At 44.8% G+C, this 21896-nt stretch overlaps 1 protein-coding gene across 2 annotated transcripts in view; it reads left to right on the top strand.

Moving 5' to 3' along the window:
- Phactr1 (phosphatase and actin regulator 1) overlaps positions 1-19718 on the top strand; it is a 285223-nt gene extending 265505 nt beyond the window's left edge. For both annotated transcript variants that reach the window (XM_059263123.1, XM_059263120.1), the window contains exons 9-13: positions 6625-6680; positions 11790-11851; positions 17263-17403; positions 18350-18426; positions 19643-19718. In XM_059263123.1, the coding sequence (XP_059119106.1) occupies positions 6625-6680; positions 11790-11851; positions 17263-17403; positions 18350-18426; positions 19643-19658 (352 nt within the window). In that variant the 3' untranslated portion in view covers positions 19659-19718. The remainder of the gene's footprint in view (positions 1-6624; positions 6681-11789; positions 11852-17262; positions 17404-18349; positions 18427-19642) is intronic.
- Positions 19719-21896: the final 2178 nt, after the last annotated feature.

Below are 21896 nucleotides of genomic sequence, written 5' to 3'. Positions count from 1 at the left end.
GGGTGGTAGTGGGATTTTGTAGCAGGAATCTTCAAAACTCTTATTAATAAAATCAAACCTGAGGCCAGTCATTGGGGTGAATGCTGGAAGATCAGAGAAGCAGAACAAGCCACAGCTACCTCACTTTGCCAATTCCTCAGCTGCTCCTGTTTCCTCAGACTGGAAGCCTCTGAGTCCTCATCCAGAATGAATCTCAGCTGAACTGCTGCTAGAAGCCTGAAAGCTTAACCAGCCAAATGCTTCTAGTTTCTGGTCCTCACGCCTTATATATCTTTCTGCTTTCTGCCATCACTCCCTGGGATTAAAGGCTCACTTTCTGGGATTAAAGGTGTAAGTCACCACACCTGGCTGTTTCCAATGTGGCCTTGAACTCACAAAGATCCAGAGGGATTTCTACCTCTGGAATGCTAGGATTAAAGGTGTGAGTGCCACCATTTTCTAGCCTTTGTATCTAGTGGCTGTTCTGTTCTGTGACCCCAGATAAGTTTATTAAAGTGCACAATATTTGGGGGAACACAATACCACCACAGAATTTTCAAGAGCTGAAGCTTAGTGAAAGATGATTAGGTCATTAGGACCCAGGCTTAGGGACTTAAGTTCTCCTGGGACCTTAATCAGTCCCAAAGGATTGAGTTCTTTCAAAAAGAGCACTTCTGGTCTTTAAATTTCTCTAGCTTCCTGATTCTGCATGTGGTCTTGTCCATATGCATTGTCCACCCTTCCTATGGAGTCATGTGACCTGTGCTTTCAGCCTCCAAAACTGTGAGCTAAGTAAACTTCTTTTCATTAATAAAATACCCAGTCTCTGGTATTTTATTATAGTAGCAGCATTAGAAATTGCTGTTACTTCTATCTTAAGAGGGAGGACCTTGCCTCTGCAGTCTTCCTTGGCTTCCTTTGCATTTCTTCTTGCCTCTTGACTGAAAATATTGTATCAAAAGCCAGTAGCTAACACTGAGATGTTGCAAGGTAAAAAAAAAATTATTTACGGCCAGTCAAACTTGTAGTCTACCTTGGTAGGAAAATGAAGCAGTCCAGACTAAAAGCAAGGAAACCTCTGTAAGCAGACATTTCCTGTCCTAACCGCCTGATCCCAAATAACTGAGTCAGAGGCTAAATATAAATTATAAATGCTCGGTTGATAGCTCAAGCTTGTTACTAGCTAAATCTTACTTTTTATTATTTTTTTGATTTATTTATTATTTATTATGTATCCCTGCAGGCCAGAAGAGGGCACCAGATCTCATTACAGATGGTTGTGGCCACCATTTGGTTACTGGGAATTGAACTCAGGACCTCTGGAAGAGCAGCCAGTGCTCTTAACCACTGAGCCATCTCTCCAGCCCCTAACTCTTATATTTAAATTAACCCATATTTCTATTTATGCTTTGCCACATGGCTCATGGCTTGTTAGCTCATTTTCTGTACATCCTGCTTGCTCAGCAGCTAACTAGTATCTCCCTGACTCTGCCTTCCTTCTCCCCATCATTCTCAGTTTGGCTTTTCTGCCTAACTTCTGCCCAGCTACTGGCCTGTCAGCTTTTTATTAACCAATGAGAGTAATACATATTCATAGTATAGAAAAGGATTGTTCCACAGCATTTCCCCCTTTTTGTCTAATTAAAAAGGAAGGTTTTAACCTTAATATAGTAAAACTATGTACAATAAACCTCTTTATAGCAAGCGAGCAAGTGATTACAAAAGTGGGATTTTGTAGTCATTTTTATGATCATGGGAAAGGTACATTTATGTAAGACAGTTTATGGGCTTATGGTCAGACAGTTCCTGTAACATACCATGAAACAGTGAAAACAATTTATGATGTGTGGATCACAAGATTATAGAGGAAGAACAAGTTAAAAGAAAACCAAAAAAAAAAAAATCAAGTTGACCTTTAGCTGAAGACATGATTAGAGAAAAGAAAAACACCATAAGGAACAATATAGAAATAAATCAAAGTCTAACATATGTGATGGTCCTCTGGTGGTGGGATGCAGACCGCTTCCTGGATCCAGACCTGAGGACCAGGGCTCTCCCAACTGTAAGCAGCTGATGAAAGCTGTGACCCTCATGTCCTGTTGGCAAGGAACAGTCAGGAGCTCTGTGCTGCAGGACTGATCTTGGAGTCAAACCAGTGAAACTGACAAGGGTTTTGTCACCTCTCTGTGGAGAGACTGTGGCCTAAAATGATGGCATCCCTGCTCTGCATATATTTAAAGCAACTTCCTGTCATTTGGGATTTTCTTTGGAGGTTAGGAAGTTGAGTTTTATTTTATTTTTGCAGTCTTTCCACACCAACAACAAAGCATGCATTAATTTAATTGTTTTTCTTACGGTCTTTCAGAAGACCGTAGAAAGACAAGGTACACTTTTAAATTTTGAAAGAAGGGGCTGGAGAGATGGATGGTTCAGCGGTTAAGAGCACTGACTGCTCTTCCAGAGGACCGGAGTTCACTTCCCAGCACCCACGTGATGGCTGACATCTGTCAGTAACTCCAAGATCTGACACCCTCACACAGATGTGCATGCAGACAAAACACCAGTGCACATAAAATAAAAATAAATAAATTTTTAAAAAAGACAGTAAATCACTAAAAAATGTTTTTGAAAGAACATAGAAGGCCACTGCTGGCATCTGATGTCATAAAGGCACATAAGCAGGAACCCAGTGGTTTTTCAGTTCCTAGTTAATGTGAATCATTTAGTCATGGCCCATAAGGAAATCCTCTGAGTTGTAGAAACAGTTTTGCAACTCAAAGATATTTTCTAAACCAGGGTCACATGTATGAAAATAGCAGAGCTATTTAAGGTCACTTGAAAGCATACTAAGTGTTTAATTTTGGATAATTCACTTCATGTGAGAGTCTAGCTCTGAAGATTTCCCTTGCCACCCACCATATAAATATCCAGATATAGATAGGAAATTTCTTTTCTTGATTTAATATGAATCTAGATCAGATACAATTAGTTAAATCTACCAGCAAAGTGGAGTTAAAGAAAACACAGTGCATTCAGGAGTCTTGGAGTTCTTGCTCCTTCATACACATAGTTTGACTTTGCATGCTTCCTATTAACCAAAAATCAGCCTCAAGCCCTGTACAGTCAAATGAAGCATTTTGAGAAGGAAAGATCATATTCACTTAACATTTTTTGTAGTACATTCTTGCAATTGCTCTGTTAGCAATTATTGTTAATTTCTTAGAGTACCTAATATATGCATTAAGCTATATAATACATAGATATGCAGAGGAGGGTGGTGTATGTCAAGTTCAGACCTATCTTGGTTTCTACTATGCTCTGGAAGTCTTGGAATATCCCTCCTGTGGATAAGAAGGATGGCTGTATTAGTAACTTGTCTCACTGCTCTGACAAAATCACTCGAGGGAATAAAAGGTTTCCCTTGGCTTTGAGGTACAGTCCATCATGGCAGGGAATTAATTCATAGGAGCAGGAGTCTGGGGGAGCTGGTCACATTGCATCTGCATCAGGAAGTAAAGAGAAACTGCTTGCTCAGGTCACTTTCTCCTTTTTATTTAGTCTAAGACCCCAGCCCAAGGAGTGATACCACCCACAGTTAAGGTGAATCTTCTATGGCAATCAGCCTTATTGCTAACCCCTCACAAACATAACCCAAGGCTAATCTGGTCTACATAACCCTTCAACAGGCATGCCCGGAGCTTGTGTCCTATGCGATATTAGATCCTGGTAAACTGACAGTTAATATTAACCATCACAGCTATATATACAGCACTCACTTCTGAGAACCAGTCTTGACAAGAGTAAGACATGCAAGGTTGATGGTGTTGTTGTAGGAACCAGGAAGCAGAGTCAAAGAAAAGAAAAGAAAAGAAAAGAAAATTCCTAAGAAAAAAATGCTGCCGCTATTCATATTTCCCAGTGTGTGGCCCATATCTGTCAGGGGTATTGGAGTAATTTAGTCCAAAGCCAGGGAGGTTCCTCCTCAGGGGCCTCCACTCCATAAAGCCTGGTTCCTGAACATACAGAAAAGAATTTCAGGATAAGCCAGGGTACAGCAAAGTCAGCATGCTTATTAAGTAGATATTAGAAACCGCACATGTTAGATTTAAGTGTGCATGCTCCTGTGAGTGTGTGTGTATGTATCTGTGTGTGTGTGTCTATCTGTCTGTCTGTGGAGAGAGAGAGACAGAGAGACAGAGACAGAGAAGTGTTTCCAAGGACCACGTGTACAATCCTGAGGGTTTCTAAAAGAATAGAGTTTACAGCTAATCAAAAGATTAAGCACAGCTTAAAAATTAAGCATAAAAATATGAACAGGTTTACTTATTTCTCTTAAGAATTTCCAATTTGTAACTGAAACTGTAAGGGGGGCTTTATGAGGTGCATTGTTCAGATTCAGGAGTAAAACAAGAAGGCTGATAGCTTTAAACACAAAGATCACAAGCATTTGGGGCCCTAAGTAACTACAATCCATCTATTGTTTTTAACTTTCTTGTTTGAGGTAAGCCTTGAAAAATAAAATATTGTCTCTATAAGCAATCTTTTTATTATGTTTTTTATTTATTTAGTGTGTGTATTTGATTAATTTGCTAGAATGACTTACAGAACTGAACTCGGAAACACCATACTTACATTGATCAGTGTGTAATGAAAAGAAAACATGGGATGTGGGTGAAAAGCTAGATGGAGAGATTGGTAGGGGAAAGGTTGGAAGGCTCCTCAGGACTTCAGCAACCTGGAAGCTCATCCGATCTCATTGTTAGGTTTTCATGAGCTTCAACCCTCCAATCACATGGTCTTTCTAGTGTCCTGTCCCCTCCAGAGGCTACCCAGGGGTCCCACACTAGCTTGTCTCATTAGCATAAAGTCAGATATGATCTGAGGGACTCATTTGGAATATCAAAGTTCCAGAGGATTTGGGCACTCCTTGATAGGAAGTCCCAGAGGTTCAGGTACTCCTTGATAGGAAATAAAATCAAAGACCATACCGCTTTTATACTATGTTGCAGAGATGTTTTACAGAGCAAAAGGAATAATCAATGTGAAAATGTTCTTACAAACTTTAAAACACTTTGGATTACAGTGTCCAACAGTTTCAAGGTGCTGCAGCTTTCACAGATAACAAGACTTGAATTTGAAATAGTTATACTTGGAGGCTCCACGGATTTTATATTTCACTTGTCAACCTAAATAACAATCAGAGTCACCCAATAATAACGTTATTTATTTGAGAATAGTAGAACATTGCAGTGAAGACATGGGTGCCATAAGAAGCTATGAGCATTCAAGAAAATCGAGGCAGGGGAAAGATTTTTAAAGGCAAAGTGAGGATTGCTTAATATACTTTAAAATAAAAAGCTTTAGCTACTGCATGAGTAAACAGCAGAGCTGACTGGTCTAACACTAAATACACAGTTGGGCAGACATCCGTACAGATATCTGTGGCACCTTTGTATGAGGTGGTGATTTTTGCAGTCTCCATAGTATCCGGCTTGATTTATTTAATTGGTTGACTTGTTGCTAGGGCAAGATCCAAAGCAACTCCATCTTGATCCTGACAACTTTCTTGCATCCTGGGTCTCTCTTAGGACTCCAAGCTGTAAACATCTCTCCAACGACAGATCTCAGTTTCAGAAGTTTGGGGAGTGACTATAGCTGTACAATTAGGAAAGCATGCCTTTCTACCCACAATGTCCCAGTAGAAGACTCCGAGGAGCCTAGAATTCCTTCCACAATATTCACCTCACACATACCTTATCATTCATTGCCTAGTGGGTGAAGCTGAATAACTTCAGGGTTTTCAATGACTGCCAAAAGCTTGAAAAACAAAAATGTCCCTGTTCCCAACCAGGTCCACTCTACGTGGTATCTACACACACACACACACACACACACACACACACACACACACACACACACCACCAGAAACTTTATGTAGGTGTCCAAGTACGTGGTTCTCCCTTGTGATCCATTCCCATTCTCTAGTCACTTCTGTCACTACCTGTCACCGCATCTGTTCCTCCTTCTCCACACGGCACCACCAGAAGTTCCTGCCCCTGCTACGATGCCGCATTCTCTATGACTTAATTATGCACCCAGTAATAAGAGTCATTTCTGTGCCTGTTCATCTGGCATTCTATGTCTAATAAGGCTCTGGTGGAGATGGGTGGAGACAGGAAGAAGAGTAGCCATTGTTCTCGGCAGACAGACACCCTCTCTTGCATGTCCTCCAGGCCACAAGCCTCTGTGTTCTTGGTGTGCACAAAGGTAGCAAGAAGCAAGCGCTAGCCTGGAGGCAGAGAGAGAAAGGCAAGAGGCCACAAGGAAAGAAAGGGACTTCTGTGAAGAGGAAAGGCCCAGCTAAGTTTCTGTCTCCTGGCCTGGGGGCACTGGAGGAGCAGGCCTGGGGAGGGGCCTGCAGAGGGAGGGAGGGCAGCTTTGCGTGACCTGACGCAGGGTGCCCTTCCTGGGCTTGAAATTGAGGAACCGAGGAGGCACTGGTGGCGAGTCAGTGTCTCGGGGCACAGGATGGACAGAGGACTCCAGCTGCTGACTCTGCCTGATGTATCTGTTGGGGCCGTGGAGATCACCGACCCCAGAAGGATATGACATGGTCCAAAAAATTTTCCTGGATTTTTTTCGTAGGCGGCTGAGCCAGAGACCCACCGCAGAGGAACTGGAGCAGAGGAACATTCTGAAGCGTAAGTTGACTAAGCCCAGGGTGACCAGACACTCAGGGCAGCCTTCCTGGTAGCTGCATAGTGGCTTACCAGGTCTCTCCCGGGGGCCCAGGGGATCGCTAGAAACCTCTCCTGCAGGAGGAGCCTTCATAGAAACCAAGGAAGCTTCTTCTACAAAGTTGGGGGCTGTCTTTGTCACTGACCTCCTGGCTATGGGTTAGGAACTCCCAGGCTGAAGCCAGAGCCCACCCTGAGCTAAGAGAGGAGCTGAAAAGCAAACAGGTTTTTCAGAACCAGAAAAAGATGACTTTAAGGAGAACCAGTGTCACGCTTACACCCAAACTGGCTTTAAACCGGTAAGTTGGGCTTTAATGGCTAGTGTAAGGGAAATTTGACTGTGAGGGCTGGAAATCAATGGGCTCCTGTGGAGGGAACTCAGCCCCCTGAGCCGCAGCTTTACCGTGGGAGAAAGCACCGCCAAGTGAACGTGCATCCTGTCCTCCTGAGACTGGCCCAGCCAGCGAGCGGCATGCTTGCCTGATGCTCTCATTCACGGAAAGCTGGCTGTGAACAGGGAAAAAATGGGCCCCTTGTTCAGCTCAGGACACAGAAAGTATTTGGATTTGTACAGAGAGTCCACTTGGTACTAAAACAAAGAATGCAAAAGAATGAAAGAAAGCGGCCTTCCACAGACCCCAACATGCCTCAGTTTAGCAGAAGATATTCAATAATTCTTAATAAATCAGACCACACCCACCAGACCCCTGCTGCCATCCTTACCCAGTTTCCTCAACCCAACCAACAAATATGTTTACTTTAATATGTGATTCTTTTTCCCTATCCCCCAAAAGCCCTTCTAATTTCTTTCCAGAAAAAAAGAATTAGATATTAGGAAGTATCTTACCGATATGTGTGCACACACACGTCACGTGAGACTTTGCTCCAGGTGACTAGGTATTTCCACTTAAATAATTTTGTTTCTGATTGCACTTTTCTATCCCTCCTTCCAATGGTCTTGTGGCCTAGCCAGTATTGAGTGATTTGCTGAGAGAGGATGCTGCATTTGCCTGGGAAGGTTGTTTCCAGGCTCTGGAGTACCTATGGGTGCCCATCTGCTTGCCTGTCTCAGAGTCCTACATCCTTTCTCCAAGGCAACCATTACCTTCCCAAGCTCAGAGCAGGCTGTTCTCAGGCCCAGTTTTTCTGGGTCTAGAGTAAGCCTTATGAACTCAAGCTGTCAGACTCAGTGGCAAGCACTTACACACACTGAACCATCTCGCCAGCCCTAATTTTTTTTTTAACCAGTGAGTGCCCTTCAAAGTTACTAAGTTTGCCAGAATATGGTGGCACATACCTGTAATCCCAGCACTCGAAGGCTGTGCCTAAAACTGGTAAACTGTGAGTTCTAGTCAGCCTAGACTCCATAGCAAGACCCTGTCTCAAAAGTCTCTAAATGTATTCTGCTCTACACTAGACGGCAGAGAACTGTCAGAGATCGCTACATTTGGTGAAGTCTTGGCCCTTAGGATGTTTCCTTTTTGCCTCATACAGACATCTGGTCCATTATAACATTATAAAGTGTCCATTGTTGATGAGAACTGAAAAACGGAGGAGGGAACTCTTGATTCCTCAAATCCGAAATCAGATAAAAGCTTCCTCCTCCACTCCTCCACTGCAGCTGCTCTGAGCTCTGAAACCCCAGCACCAAGAGGCTGCGTACTGCTGGCCCTTGCTTAGGTTTCTGTAAATACATTTCCCTCAGCGGCAGCGAGGCTCAGGGAGAGAGAGGATCCCCTGGCTCACATCTGGCTCCCCACCTCTGGGGAGATGCAGATCCCAGATCATCAAAGCCAGATGACCCGCACTGTTTGTTTGGTTGGTTGTTTGATTGATAGTTCTCTGTTTTACTGTTGCTTCCTTGAGTCTAACCAGCCCAGGGAGACTATCGGGAAACCTGTGTGATTCTTCCGGTTTTATGAAATTCCTTCTGCCTTTTCCTGGTAAAATGTTTACAAAGCCAGGCTCTGCTTAGCCATATTCAAACAGGTTGGTCAGCTCTTGATCTCTAAACCTTTCAGAGTTGCGCCTCCTTTCCCCACACGTTGGTCCTTTGTCTTTCTACATTTGTTTTCTGTGTTTATTATTTAATCTAATTTTTTATTGGTCTTGTTCTTATTGGGGGGGATGGGTGTCTTTCTCTTCTAGTTTTGATTTTTTTTTGTTTGTCTCCTATAGCCCAGGGCTGGTCTTAAACTTAATATATATCCAAGGATGACTTTGAACTTCTGAATCCCTCTCCTCCTCCATCTCCTAGGTGCTGGGATTGTGTGTGTCACCACACCCCGTACCTACTTATTATATAAGAAATGTCACCGGGCAGTGGTGGTGCACACCTTTAATCCCAGCACTTGGGAGGCAGAGGTAGGTGCAACTCAGTGAGTTCGAGGCCAGCCTGGTCTACAGAGTGAGTTCCAGGACAGCCAGGAACTATTACACAGAGAAACCCTGTCTCAAAAAATCCAAAAAAAAAAGGAAAGCAAGAAAGCAAGAAAGCAAGAAAGCAAGCAAGAAAGAAAGAAAGAAAGAAAGAAAGAAAGAAAGAAAGAAAGAAAGAGAAAGAAATGTCAAGGGGTATTTGTAAACATCCCCCAAATAATCAGTTCTAAAACTTACCTTCTGGGCTTTAAACTGGGAGAGAAGCTGGGAGATGCGGGGTGCCAGAGGCTGGGCTTGGTCTGCACCCCCACCCTGCCCAGCCTTGTAAGCAAGCCCTCACTTTGTTCAGTAGCCAGTGAGGCCCTGTGTGCATCTGAGCACATAATGAACTCTGGGGAGTGGGCACCATGACGATGACATCACCGGACTGTAGTGGCCTCTTTTCTCAGTTGCCTAGTGGGATTGCCTTGGCATCATCTGCCTGAGAATTCATGACACTGGGTTTGTAAATGGCTTTGAGAGAGTGATATGGACACCATAGGTGGTAGTTTATGATCCGCACCTCTGAGGGCCTAAGAACCTACTTAAGAGATGAAGTCCCCTGGGCTGTGCCATCTCTGGTACAGAACACCCACCCTCATGGCTCAGAAGGGACCTGTAGATCAGGAGTGAGGTCAGGCCCAGTAATGAGAAGGAGGACCAGCCTCAAGCAAGTTGTGACAGCAGGAAAAAGCAGAGGTCTGAACTGTTTGAGTGGTGAGCTATGTCAGGTGTGGTTGGTGGCTTCATTCCCTGGGGCTTTTGTGACTTCATTTGGAAATCCGGAGTGGTAGCCTACACGGTTTCTAAGTTTCAACATGGTGCCCTCAAGCTACATGGAGGACAGACTGCAAGACTACCTTCCTTCTATCCTTCCTCCCCACTGCAAGTATAGGTAGCTGCCTGGGGTCTGCCTCCAGACTGAGTCTGGATAGATGGATTTATCCTAAGATGTTAATGGCTGGCTAGTTTCCTAGACTTTATTACAGAGTAATTTACATTTTTTTTAAAATGTCAGTCTTTGGGTTTCCCTTCTTCTGGGTCTTGCTATCTGCTTCCCAATTTATCTGTGATAGATTAATTCATGCTAAGAAAATAATGGCTATTATAGGTTTTTAGCTAAGAGAAATGTATGTTTTTTAAGGCAACTCTGGGAAAAAAAGGGGGTCATTAAATCCAAAGGAAGAGGCATTCACGGTAGGTACTGGCACTGTGAGGGCTCTCCTGGCCCATTCCACGGGAGGAATGGGTATTTCTTGTGCTGTCCACACAAGGTCCTGATGCCCACAGGCAGGCAGGGACACAAAATCACACCCTGGGGGTGTCACTCAAGGCCCTTAGTCCTGTTCTGAATTGCCACCATTTGTTGCCAGAAAAGGTTGTCGCCTTTGGTCAAAGCTGGCTATAACTGTCTTTGCTGAATTCCTAGGGTGGCAAGAAGGGAACGCAGGACAATTAATTGCATACTCCCTACCTCAATTTCTATGCACTGGGATTTCTTTCTTTGAAAGACCTACCCTATACTGAGACCTTTAGCGCCACAACCAAATTATAACCATGGACCATAATAACACAATAATAAAGTTGCAGAAACATGACTTGACAACCATGATTACAAAATGAGAATGCAGGTATCCCCTGCAAGCTTAATAGACACTGTGCCCAAATCAACCCATAGTTTACTTTTCCTGGTGCTCTCCTAACTCCATGGCCAAGGAGATATCTCACGCTTTCTGTGGCACTAGTTGGCATTCATGGTATTTTTCAAATCAGATGGTACCATGTTGATAAATGTGCTTCCACAGAGAACAAGGAATCTTTCCAAGGCCCAGGAGGTAAATGATGGTCTGCTTATGGTCATTTTGTTAGTTCAGACAGAGAAAAGGCTCAAGTTCTCTGCCCTTGTTCCTACTCCTTTCCCCAGACCCTTACCATGGCTCTTTAACAGACAAGTCAGTTGTCTGTATATTGATCTGAGATTGTTTGGTCTCTGAAGTGTGTTCCTAAGATACTGTTTCCAAATCCAAATGCAAGCACGTATATTCCATACTCTGGCCTCACATGGGTTCTGTGGACTTCTTGGAAGATTTAAAGAATTAGTGGAATCAGGGCTTGTGCCAGGTGAGCACTCTGAAGTCAGTACGAGCAGCCTTTCAGGTTGCTGTTGACTGCCCTGTGTCATTCCTGCAGCAGGTGGAGGCTTGTCTTCTCTCCTGCCCTACAGGGTTTGGGTCACTAGGGCCACACAATGAGCCCTTTCAGCCTCTGAGAGGCTCTAAGAGGCATGAGGTTTACACCTTTCTTAAGGAAGGCATCCTGATTCTCCCCAAATGCTTGTCACCACCAGGAGTGTCCCCATACTTCTCCCACACACCTCCTTGGCTTATAGTCACATTGCTTACCCCAGCATCCCTGCCTGGGCCCCAAACCCAGACACAAAGAGAACAATACAAAAAAAAAAAAAAAAAAAAAAAAAAAAAAAGTCCACCAATTTGAAAGGATGCAGGAAGATGAAGACAAGTCCCTTCAGGTGTAAGGATAGCCAGGGAATGGGACCTAAGTGCTTGGACTAGAGCCTGCAAAAGCTCAGAGGGTATACCTGAGCGTGGGTGATGCCATGCTCTGTAATCAGGAGCATCTTCCATATATTTTCAGCTCGGAATGAACAGGAGGAGCAGGAGGAGAAGCGTGAAATCAAGAGGAGGCTGACTCGAAAGGTAAGACAGTTCCCCATGTCCAGAGCTGCTCACAGACCTTGGCTTCTTGTAGCCTTGAGGGCTTTGAAGCCTCTTCACCCAGACTGCTCAGATTCCCTAACACCTTTCTTGAGGATAATGGTCAACTCAGCTGTAACTCCAGTTCCAAGGGAGCCAACATCCTCTTCAGGCATCCGTGGGCACCAGGAATATACATGATATATCCCCAGACAAAACACCCATGCACATAAAAGTAAATGAGTTTTTAAAAATTAAGTTAAAAAATAGATTATGTGTATTTTAACCCCCCACACCATTGGAAACTCATACAAATTAGTAGTTCAACCAAATGAAAAAATTGCCAGGAGGCTGGGCATGGTGGCACACACCTTTGATCCCAGCACTACGGAGGCAGAGGCAGGTGGATCTCAGTAAGTTTGAGGCCAGCCTGGTCTACAGAGTGAGTTCCAGGACAGCTAGGGCTGCACAGAGAAACCCTGTCTTGAAGAACAACAACAAAAAAAAAAAAAAAAAAAAAAGAAAGAAAGAAAGAAAAATTGCCAGGCTTAGTAGTGTCCACCTTTAGTCTCAGCACTTAGGAGGCAGAGGCAGGCAGGTTTCTGTGAGTTCAAGGCCAACCTGGTCTACATAGTGAATTCCAGGTCAGCCAAAGCTACATAGTGAGACCCTGTCTCAAAAAAAGAAATTTAGTAGTTCAAGATGGATAAGATGACTCATGCCATGTAATCTGAGCATTCAGAAGGTTGAGATAGCCTCAAGTTCAAGGCCAGCCTGAGCTACACATAATGAGCTGTGGGCCATTTTGTCTCAAAAACAAAAAGCAAAAAATGTTAAAAAAAAAATGGTAGTTTAAAAAACATATTGTATTTTGCTATGATCATAGGACATCATGAACTTTGTTTCCCCTTTACTACTTGTTGAAATTTGACTGTCTTTTGCTAAATTCAGTTGGAATTATCAGATCAGGAAGATACCAAAAAAATCCTGATCCATTTAGTGAATATGTTTGAAAAGCATTTAAAACTTATAAAGCTGGGTTTTTGCTACATTTTTAACCCCTCAAATAGAGGGTATTGCCTTGCTGAATAGACCCACAGATCTTCTGAAACATGAGTGGCCTCTTGAAAAGAAAAAAAAAAAACCTTGAATAATAAGCTTGGAACTATTCTTGGGTCCTGTTGAAAGTTTAATTAATTGATGGCACACAGGATATAACACTACCTCTGTCTGCTTGAAGTGTTTTCAATCAGCCCCCCGCAGTGGCCATCTTGAGAAAAGGATACTCAGTCTCAAAGATGGTGAAGAGACCCATTAAAATTAATTCTAAAGATGTTCATTAGTGACTTTTTCTCCCTGAAAACATTATGTAAAGGATGAGATTCAGGGTCCTGCGAGGCCATGCCACTTATTCAGGAAGTAATTTGTACTTCTCAACACTCTCCCTTCCCAAAACCATCCCAAACACTGGTGGCAAGCCAAATGCCAAACTAATTGAAGGAAGTAAGATAAACAAGAGCCTGGATGATGGGGTGTCTGGCTGGCATCACGGGGTGGGGGTGGGGGGGGAGAGAAGAATAGGAGCTGAATGACCTGGCTTTGGCCAGTTGTTCTAACTCCAGTCTTTGGCATAAACTGTTAGTCCAACATTCAAGAAAGAAAAACCAGTTCCACAATTTTGAGCCAAATTTGAAGTAAACTTTAATTAAATACTAACTCTGATTGAGTCCACTCTGGGATCCCAGGGAGTGGCCCTGATTCACACTTTGCAAGGGCTTAAAAAGACCAAACCCACAACTCATTGCATTTCCCATCAGGTCCCATCAGGGGCAAATGTACATCCTGACATATTTCCTGCCTGTATACCTCCTGCCCACATGTGATCAAGCGTATCCAGTGCAGATGGGTCAAACAAACTTCTTTAGGGGAGTAAAAAACCTGTGCCTTGGTATTTCCCAGCATTCCAGGAAGTTAATTTGTCCTTGGCCAAGAGGGACTTAGAGGCTGACTTTGGCTCTTTCTCATGGTGGTGTGTGCCCTGCTATCATCCCAGCACTCCGGAAGTCAAAGACAAGGGTAGTGTTGTGAATTTGAGGCCATCCTGGGAACAATATCAAGTTCCAGACCAACCTGGGCTACATAGTGAGACCCTGCTTAAAAAAAAAAAAAAAAAAAACAGAAAAAAGAAGGAAGGATTTACTTAGCTAGCTATCAATTCTTATCTCTTATCAAAAGATTGTGTGTTCTTGCAAACAGAACTTTGACTCTAACTGCATAATGCATTAGCAGAGAGTAGGCAAGAGTTTTGCTTCCTACACTTCTGTCCCTTAGGATGCTGACACTCCCAACCTTACCTACAAACAGCCTCTAGATTTTGCAGTTAACATCATTATCCCCTCCCCCACCCCCTGGTCTCTCCACCCCCACCCACACCCTCTCACTCCCCACCCACATACCCCCACCAGGGAAATGGCCCTGTGATTCCAGCATTTCCAGTTTCCTGAGGCTGCCAAGGAGAGTTAAAAATCGTGACCTTGAGGGCAGGAATGAGTGTTTCAGAAGGAGTCAGAGGGAAATGTGGAAACCGGAAATTTAATATTTCCCTGGGTCTGCAGAGCACTGGCGCCCACCTATAGGTGGGTACCACACAGCCTGCCCTGGCTCTGGGCAAATTCTTTTCCCTTGAGCCTTTATCATACCAAAACCAGATGCCAGGGCTGGTGACTGCTTATAACCTCAGCCCTGATTTCCTTAATAAAATTCTATTGAATTTTAATGTACTAGTGAAAAATAAAAAATAGAACCCAGGGTCTGTTGATACCAACAGACCAAGTCATTTTTTTAAACTAAATTGAAAACATAAAAATTATATGCTAGAAATAAATGCCTGTCTTCCCTCTCCAAAAAAAAAGAGTTGGAGTTGTAGCACAGTGACAGCGCTCTCTTCCCATGTGCAAGGCCCTGGGGTCCATCCCCACTACCACAGACCCCAAGAAAGGGCAGCTGACTAACTGAAAGCATGCATATATACATGATGAGGACAAGGGAAGGGGTAAATTTAGGGTTTGGGTTGTATTTCAGTGGAATTTGGATCTCAATTGACTCTTTTTTTTTTTCAAATTTTTGGTTGCACATGATACTGCTGGCACAGATTGATATAAATGTTGCTTCTTTTCTGTTGTCCCAATCCGTCTTCCTTAGAAAACTAGACTTTATCCACAAAGATTGTCTCCTCAGCATCTAGCAAGGGCCTCAGGCTTTGGGTATCAAGGGCTAGGTGCACATCTTCTAAGATGAGTTCTGGAAGATTCTGGTTAGTATCAGGGTCCACATTCCACCTAAGACCCCCAAGACAGCAGTCTGTACTGTCCTTACTTGTCCCTTCCTAGAACGTGAGCACAATACCATGCCAACTTGATTTAGACTGAGAGCATCACAGGATTTGGGGCATAAAAAGCAGCTCCTGTCCTTGAGCACTTCCATCATCCCTGTCCTTAAGTACTTCCATCATCCCTGTCCTTGAGTACTTCCAGCATCCCTGTCCTTGAGTACTTCCAGCATTAAGTCTTCTCTCCAGATTCTGCTGTTAGATGGGTATTGGTAAACTCTAGATTATGATTTATTTATTTATTTATTTATTTATTTATTTACTTTTTTGAAACTGGGGAGGGGGCAGATAGACTCTTGCTAGAGTAGACCAAACTAGCCCTGAATTCACCATGTAGCCCAGGCTGGCCTTGAACTCTAAATATTTTTGCCTTAACCTCCTGAGTACTGAGATTGAAAATGTGAAACACTACACCTAGGTAGCCCAGAGTGTGGTTTCCAGGAAAATAAATTCAGAAATCATGGCTTAAGAACCCTTGGATGTACCAAACATCAAAAATTAGCACTGCTTGTCTAACATCCTGAGGTAATCAAATTGAGGACCACAAACAGGAGACTTTGATTAAGTATCTGTTTAGCTGGTGTGAATGTGGCAAAAAAAAAAAATTAAATGTTTTTTTTTAACTTCAGTATAAATTCTGTCAGCTCTCATATTTCACAAGGAACATCTTGATGCCAAAATGACCACCTTTTTAATTTCCAGCAACCTCGGCCACATAGCTTGGGAAACTATACTTTCTCATGACAAGCCACATGGATGACAAAGTGTTTAGCCCTCTGAAAACCCCTGGTGCCTCAGGACAGACTAAAATCATTGGTGGAACAGGCATGGGCCAGTTCCATAATCATTAGGCTTCTGATCCCTGGAGCTTCCTCCTTTAGCCAAGAGGGGACCAAATGCCTAGTCGGTCCCACCCAAGCTCTCACCACCAGGAACCTCTCTTTAATGGCAGCAAGCTGTCTTCTCACTGTGCCATGGCAGTAGCACGTTGGAACATTCCAGCTCCAGCCAAGGGCATCAGGCAGATAACTGCATGGCAGGCAGAACAGCCGGAGTCGTTTGGATTTGCTGTTTGTTTTATAGACCAGAGCCGTAAGACTTTATCTGACTGCCTCTTCTATTAATAGCAGTCAACAGTCTAGGGCTGGGAGAAAAAATTGTTTTTAAGTAACCCTGGTTGAACATGAGCTGACAGCATTGTAAAGGGAACGGTTGTGTTGCTCCAGAAGAAATAAGCTTGTGACAGGGAAAGATAATGAAAATGTCAGCTTTCTGTTGTTAAGGGACAGAGGAAGGGTGCTCAGGGGAATACCAGGAGATGGCTAAATAAACATGATTTTATCCCTCCCTCCTTACAAAGTCTGTTCTCCGTGGCATAGATGTGGCTTGCTCGGCTCTGCGTTGGCTCACTAACCTTAAAATTGACCTTCTGAAAGAAACCCTAAAAACTCCTAAATCAACCTATCCCACCCCCTCACAGCCTGGAGGCTGCATACCATTTGCAAGTGCTCTTCTGTATGCCTAAAACACACAGGCATATATGTATCTGTAGACACACATGGGTATGTGTATATATGTAATGTGTATGTGCACACACACATATAATGTGTTACAGACGCATTCTGCAAACAGCGTTAATTTTAGGACAGAGATGTGGACTCACCAATCCAAGTTTAGATGGAATCATTGCTTAAGGTGTTTGCGTCCCACCAGGTGAAGGACAGACGGAGAAAATCCACAATGGACACTCACAGCTACACAGACAATCAGGCTTCCTATCAGACCAAGAAAGCAGTGTGATAAAGGACAGGCTGCTGTCATCTGCATAAGCCCGAGAGGTTGAAAGGGACAATAAAGCTCGCAGAATCCCAGAGTTAAGCACTCTGGGTTCTGCTCCCTGCTCCAGCTTGCTGTATAACATATCAGTTAGCTTCCCGGACTCATTTTCCACACCTACAAGTTCACAAATGAAACCGTGGTCTAAAGGCCTCTGTTGACAGGTCCCCACCTTTCTCCCTCCTTGCAGCTCAGTCAAAGGCCCACGGTGGAAGAACTTCGAGAAAGGAAGATCCTCATCCGCTTCAGTGACTACGTGGAGGTGGCAGATGCCCAGGACTATGACCGTAGAGCGGACAAGCCATGGACCCGACTCACAGCTGCTGACAAAGTAAGCCGAGGTGGTGGAAAAAGGGGAGGCGGGTGCATGTTGTACGTAAGGAGAGCAGAGCCCTGCCTCGGCCCCATGCTAAAAGTGCTGCTCACGGGAGTGCTCCGAGTGACCTGTGGGAAACCACTCGATGGGTTCTTCACTTGGAAAAGGCACAGAACAGGCAAGATACTGTGCCTGCTTCCCAGAAGGAGGAAAGACAGAATCCTGGTCCGTTTGTTGGTGCTGTAACAGAACACTTGAGGCTTCATAATTTTATATAGAAAGATTATTTAAAGGCTAAAGATTCTAGAATCCAGAAAGCCCAAGGTTAGGCTGCCTCATCTTGCTGCTCCGTAACGGGACATAAGTCAGGGAGATAGACACATGCCCGAGAGAAAATGTAGGAAGTAGTCTTCCTTTGTAACAGCCGGCTCCTGTTTAACTGATCCCATCCCTGATAAAGGCATTGGTCCCTCTTAACAACCAGATTGTCTTAGAAAGGTCCCCACTCCTCAGTACAGTGACATTGAGAAACAGAGTTCTGACACAAGATCATTCAGTTCTTTTCCATAGTATGTCGGGGGACTGTGCCCAGAAAGACAGAGTAACACTGGACGAGGTACAGAGTCATTCTTAACATGAGCCTCCAGACTTATCATTGGCTCTCTGTGTCAAGACACCTTCCCAGGCACCCAGCAGGAGAACTGCAGAAGGGAGGTGAAGCCAAAATGTGTGCCATCTGTAACCCCACAAGGAGCATGGGGTACAGAGACCTCATAAAATACGGAGAGCTCCATTAGAACCTCACAGTGTCCCCAAAGAAGGGAAATCCTGGAAGGTTTTAAAGGACACCCAGGTGACTTTTTTTGTGTAGTTGTGTGGAAGAAGAAGAATATTTTTAGGTATGATGAATGGGGAGGCCTTCCCACTTCTTCAGCGTGCTGACCTGCTGCTCCTCTTCCAGGCCGCCATTCGAAAGGAACTTAATGAGTTCAAGAGCACTGAAATGGAAGTCCACGAGTTGAGTAGACACTTGACAAGGTTGGTATTGGTGGGGGCCGCCTTGAATGTCCCCATTGTCACAGGGCCATGTTTATTTTCCCTTTTTTGCTGTTACTTTCTTTCATTGGAGACCCAGCGGGCCTGGTTCTCACTATATAGCCCAGACTGGCCAGGAACTTACAGAAATCCTCCTGTCTCAGCCTCCTGGGTGCTGGCGTTGCAGACGTGCACCATCACACCCCGCTCTGTTGATATTTACTTTCAAATAAATATCCATTTGCCCTAGATTACCAAGTGGTCTTGTGGGTAAGATGTGAGAAGAGAAGACAGAGGTCAACGTCAAAGTCTACCTTTAAGTTGATAAAAAGAGGGCCATGAGGCCCTGTGTGATGGCACACACCATTAGTCTCGGCACTAGGGAGGCAGAGGTAGATGGATCTCTGCTGAGTTCAAGGCCAGCCTGGTCTTCATAGGGAGTTGCAGGCTAGCTTGGGCTCCATAGTTAGACTCTGTCTCAAAACAAGAACAAAAACAACAACAAAAGGTTGAAAGAACAAAACCTCAGGCAAAGGATGTTAAAAATGTTTAAGGCCCAGGCAAAAAGTCACCCTCTGTGTTTTAGTTTGCTCGGATGAAAAGTCTTGCTATGTGTTGGATGACCCCAACGTGAGTTTTTATAAAAAACTGAAGCTGGGGATATAAGGGTGTTGCCAACACACAGTCAGCAGAGGCCAGAGCTGGGCAGAATACCAAAATACCACATGGGACCACTAAAGAGTGTCCTGTTATCCTGTGCTCTTCTACCAAGCAATCCTGTCTCATGTCACTTGGTAAAAATGAGACACGGAAAGAATTCACTATTGGGGGTGTATGCCTGGCTGGTTAGTAACTAAACCACTGGCTTAATCTTTCTAATCATTCTTCTTTGGAGCATGTGGAGAAGCAGGACTTACCAATGTACCTCCTGCCTGACTCAGACACACAGTCAGGACCTCCATCTTACTGCCATGCAGGAATCCTAGTGCAGCCAAATCCAGTTTGGGCCTCCAATGCTTCCAAATTAAACTTTCTCTGGTCCCTAGATGAAATCTGTGGAGCTCGAATACTCGGGGTGCCCCTCTGTGTTTGTGTCATGGGTGGGAGGTCACACTGGAATATCACTGTCCCAACCAGGGTATCTGAGGATGGAAAGATGCCGTTGTGGGATGGGGCCCCTGACATCCCCTCGGCCTTGACGAACTTTCTTGTTTCCCAGGTTTCATCGACCATAACAGTGGGATTACTCTTGAGTGCTCTGCTGTCTTCAAAACATAAATTTATAAGAACCATAAGTGCTGGCATTTGTCCACTTCCCCATTACGATGTAAATCTGAACTGCCTTTTTTAAAAAAAGAAAAAAAGAGAAAAGAAAGAGAAGAAAACAGAAGAAGAAGAAGAAGCAAAGAAAGGAAACACAATCAGGATTCTATGTGCAGGAACACCATGGTGACCACTCCTCAGTCAGAGTTGCTAGCACCACTTCTGCTATGGAAAGGTGGTCCTGCCCCCAGCAGGGCCCTACCTGAACACTGTCCAGGGACTGCCTCATCCCCCTCATCCAGCCAGCAGGCACCACACTGGTTCAGTCTTCAGTGAACCCCTTCCTCACAAGGGACTGTCGCCTGAGTCCAAAGAAGCCAAGGGCAGTGGGTTTGGCATGGGAGTGGCTAGGTGAAAATCATAATCCAGCTGGTCTAGATTCTGTCAGACACACAGGCTCCAGATGGGGCATTTACTTTGGGGGCCCTTGAGAGGAGGATTCTCGAAAAGCAGAAGACATCTCTCAGTTACCACCCCCCAACACACACACACACACACACACACACACACACACACACTCAGTCTTGGGAGGAACCTGTGTGGGCACTTTGATCCTAAGCATGTGTGCTGTGGGCATAGGAGGTCAATGAGCATCTACTTTGACCCCCAGCCCGACCTGAACTGCCTTCCAGAAGACTGAGGAATAGCGGCTGCCTGCTCAGTTCACATTCATTGACCAGCTTATGTTGGGAAAGCCCAGGGCCGTGGGTGATCCACACATAAATGCCATTTCTAAGGTTCCCTGTGGCATTCATGAGTATGAGCTGACCAGAGGCTGGGGTCAGAAACTCTACTTGGCCCACATTTTTCATTGGCCTTGTAACACCCCGGGACAGTGATGATGTGACTTGGCAGTTTTAATAACTTCTGAGTACATGGAGGCCAAAGTTGGGGACCAATGTCGCAGTGCCTCTCCAGGGCCTTCCACTCTTCTGTCTGTTCACTGAAGAGTTTCTGCAGAGAGATCCACATCTTAGCAAAACTAGCGCTGGGCAAGACTTTTCCAGCCATGACTGTCCATGGTGTCCCTTGCTGCTCTTCTTACCCAGAGAGATTCATTCCGTCTTCTCTCTTTCTCTCTCTCTTGGGATGTGCCTCCAGCTGCCCTGTTGACAGGGCCTCCAAAGGTTGGGTGTGCACTGATAGAAGGACACCCCAGACCCTAAGGAGGCCTGCTGCAGCACTGTTGTCCTGCCTAATGGAGCTCACAGACCCTTGGGTGCAAAGCTCAGCCTCAACCCCAGTGGTGTGTTCAGCTTTCAGAATCACCACGGTTTCACTAGGTGATGGCTTACTCCCTGTCCAACATCTTTCTAGGATTTAGAAAGATGTCAGCTAGCCATTCTGGCCAGCCCCAAAAAGTTGTCCCCTTATCAAATCAGTTGGGACCATGTTACTCTTAGGACACAGCACCCATCAGTGAGGCCATTACAATTTACTGGAGCATTAATGGCTCCATGGCCAGCTGTTAACCCAGGAACCAGACGGAGTTAAAGGAAAGCTTGGATCAGCCCTACAGGTAGTGTCAATGCAGCTGCTGCTTTCCCAGCACCATCTGGACTGAGCACACTTCTGTCCAGCCCAAAGACACCACCATCACTGGATCTGCCTATCATTTTTATTATTATTATTATTATCATTTGAATGTCCAGAGGGGTATTCAGGGAAAGCGTGGCAGGGACTTTAGCGTGGCTGTAAACACAGTCTTCCCGAAAGGCTTACTGACTTTTGAATGTGCACGTGGTAGGAGGAAAGATGCAGAATTCTTTCCTTGAACTTCCCTAGGGTGGAGGGTAGGCATGTGTTCTGGGTGGAGGTCCCCGCCTGGCGGGGCTGGAGAGCTGCACTTCCTCTAAGCAGCAGCTGAGCTTTAGGCTGCTGTGGTGTCCTAGCCTGGCAGTCAGGCCTTCCCCAGGCAGGAGGAGTCCTAAGGACCTCCTTGGCCTCCCTGCTGGCCTTGGTTCTAGGGCCCTTCTGGTTGCCTGGGGACAGAAGCTCCAAACTCAGATCTGTCTCCCAGCTGCTAACCAGCAGCCGCCGCCATTCCCTTCAGCATGCCCTGGAGCTGCCCTCCTCTTTATACATGGAAGAAGTCGGACACAATGCCCACATCACTTCCTGTGGGGCACCCTTTTGCAGAAGCCACTTGC

This window comes from Peromyscus eremicus, chromosome 5 (genome assembly GCF_949786415.1).
Source record: "Peromyscus eremicus chromosome 5, PerEre_H2_v1, whole genome shotgun sequence".
NCBI lineage: Eukaryota > Metazoa > Chordata > Mammalia > Rodentia > Cricetidae > Peromyscus > Peromyscus eremicus.
The sequence above is the reverse complement of the archived record's forward strand: the minus strand, read 5'-3'. Positions and strand labels throughout refer to the sequence as shown.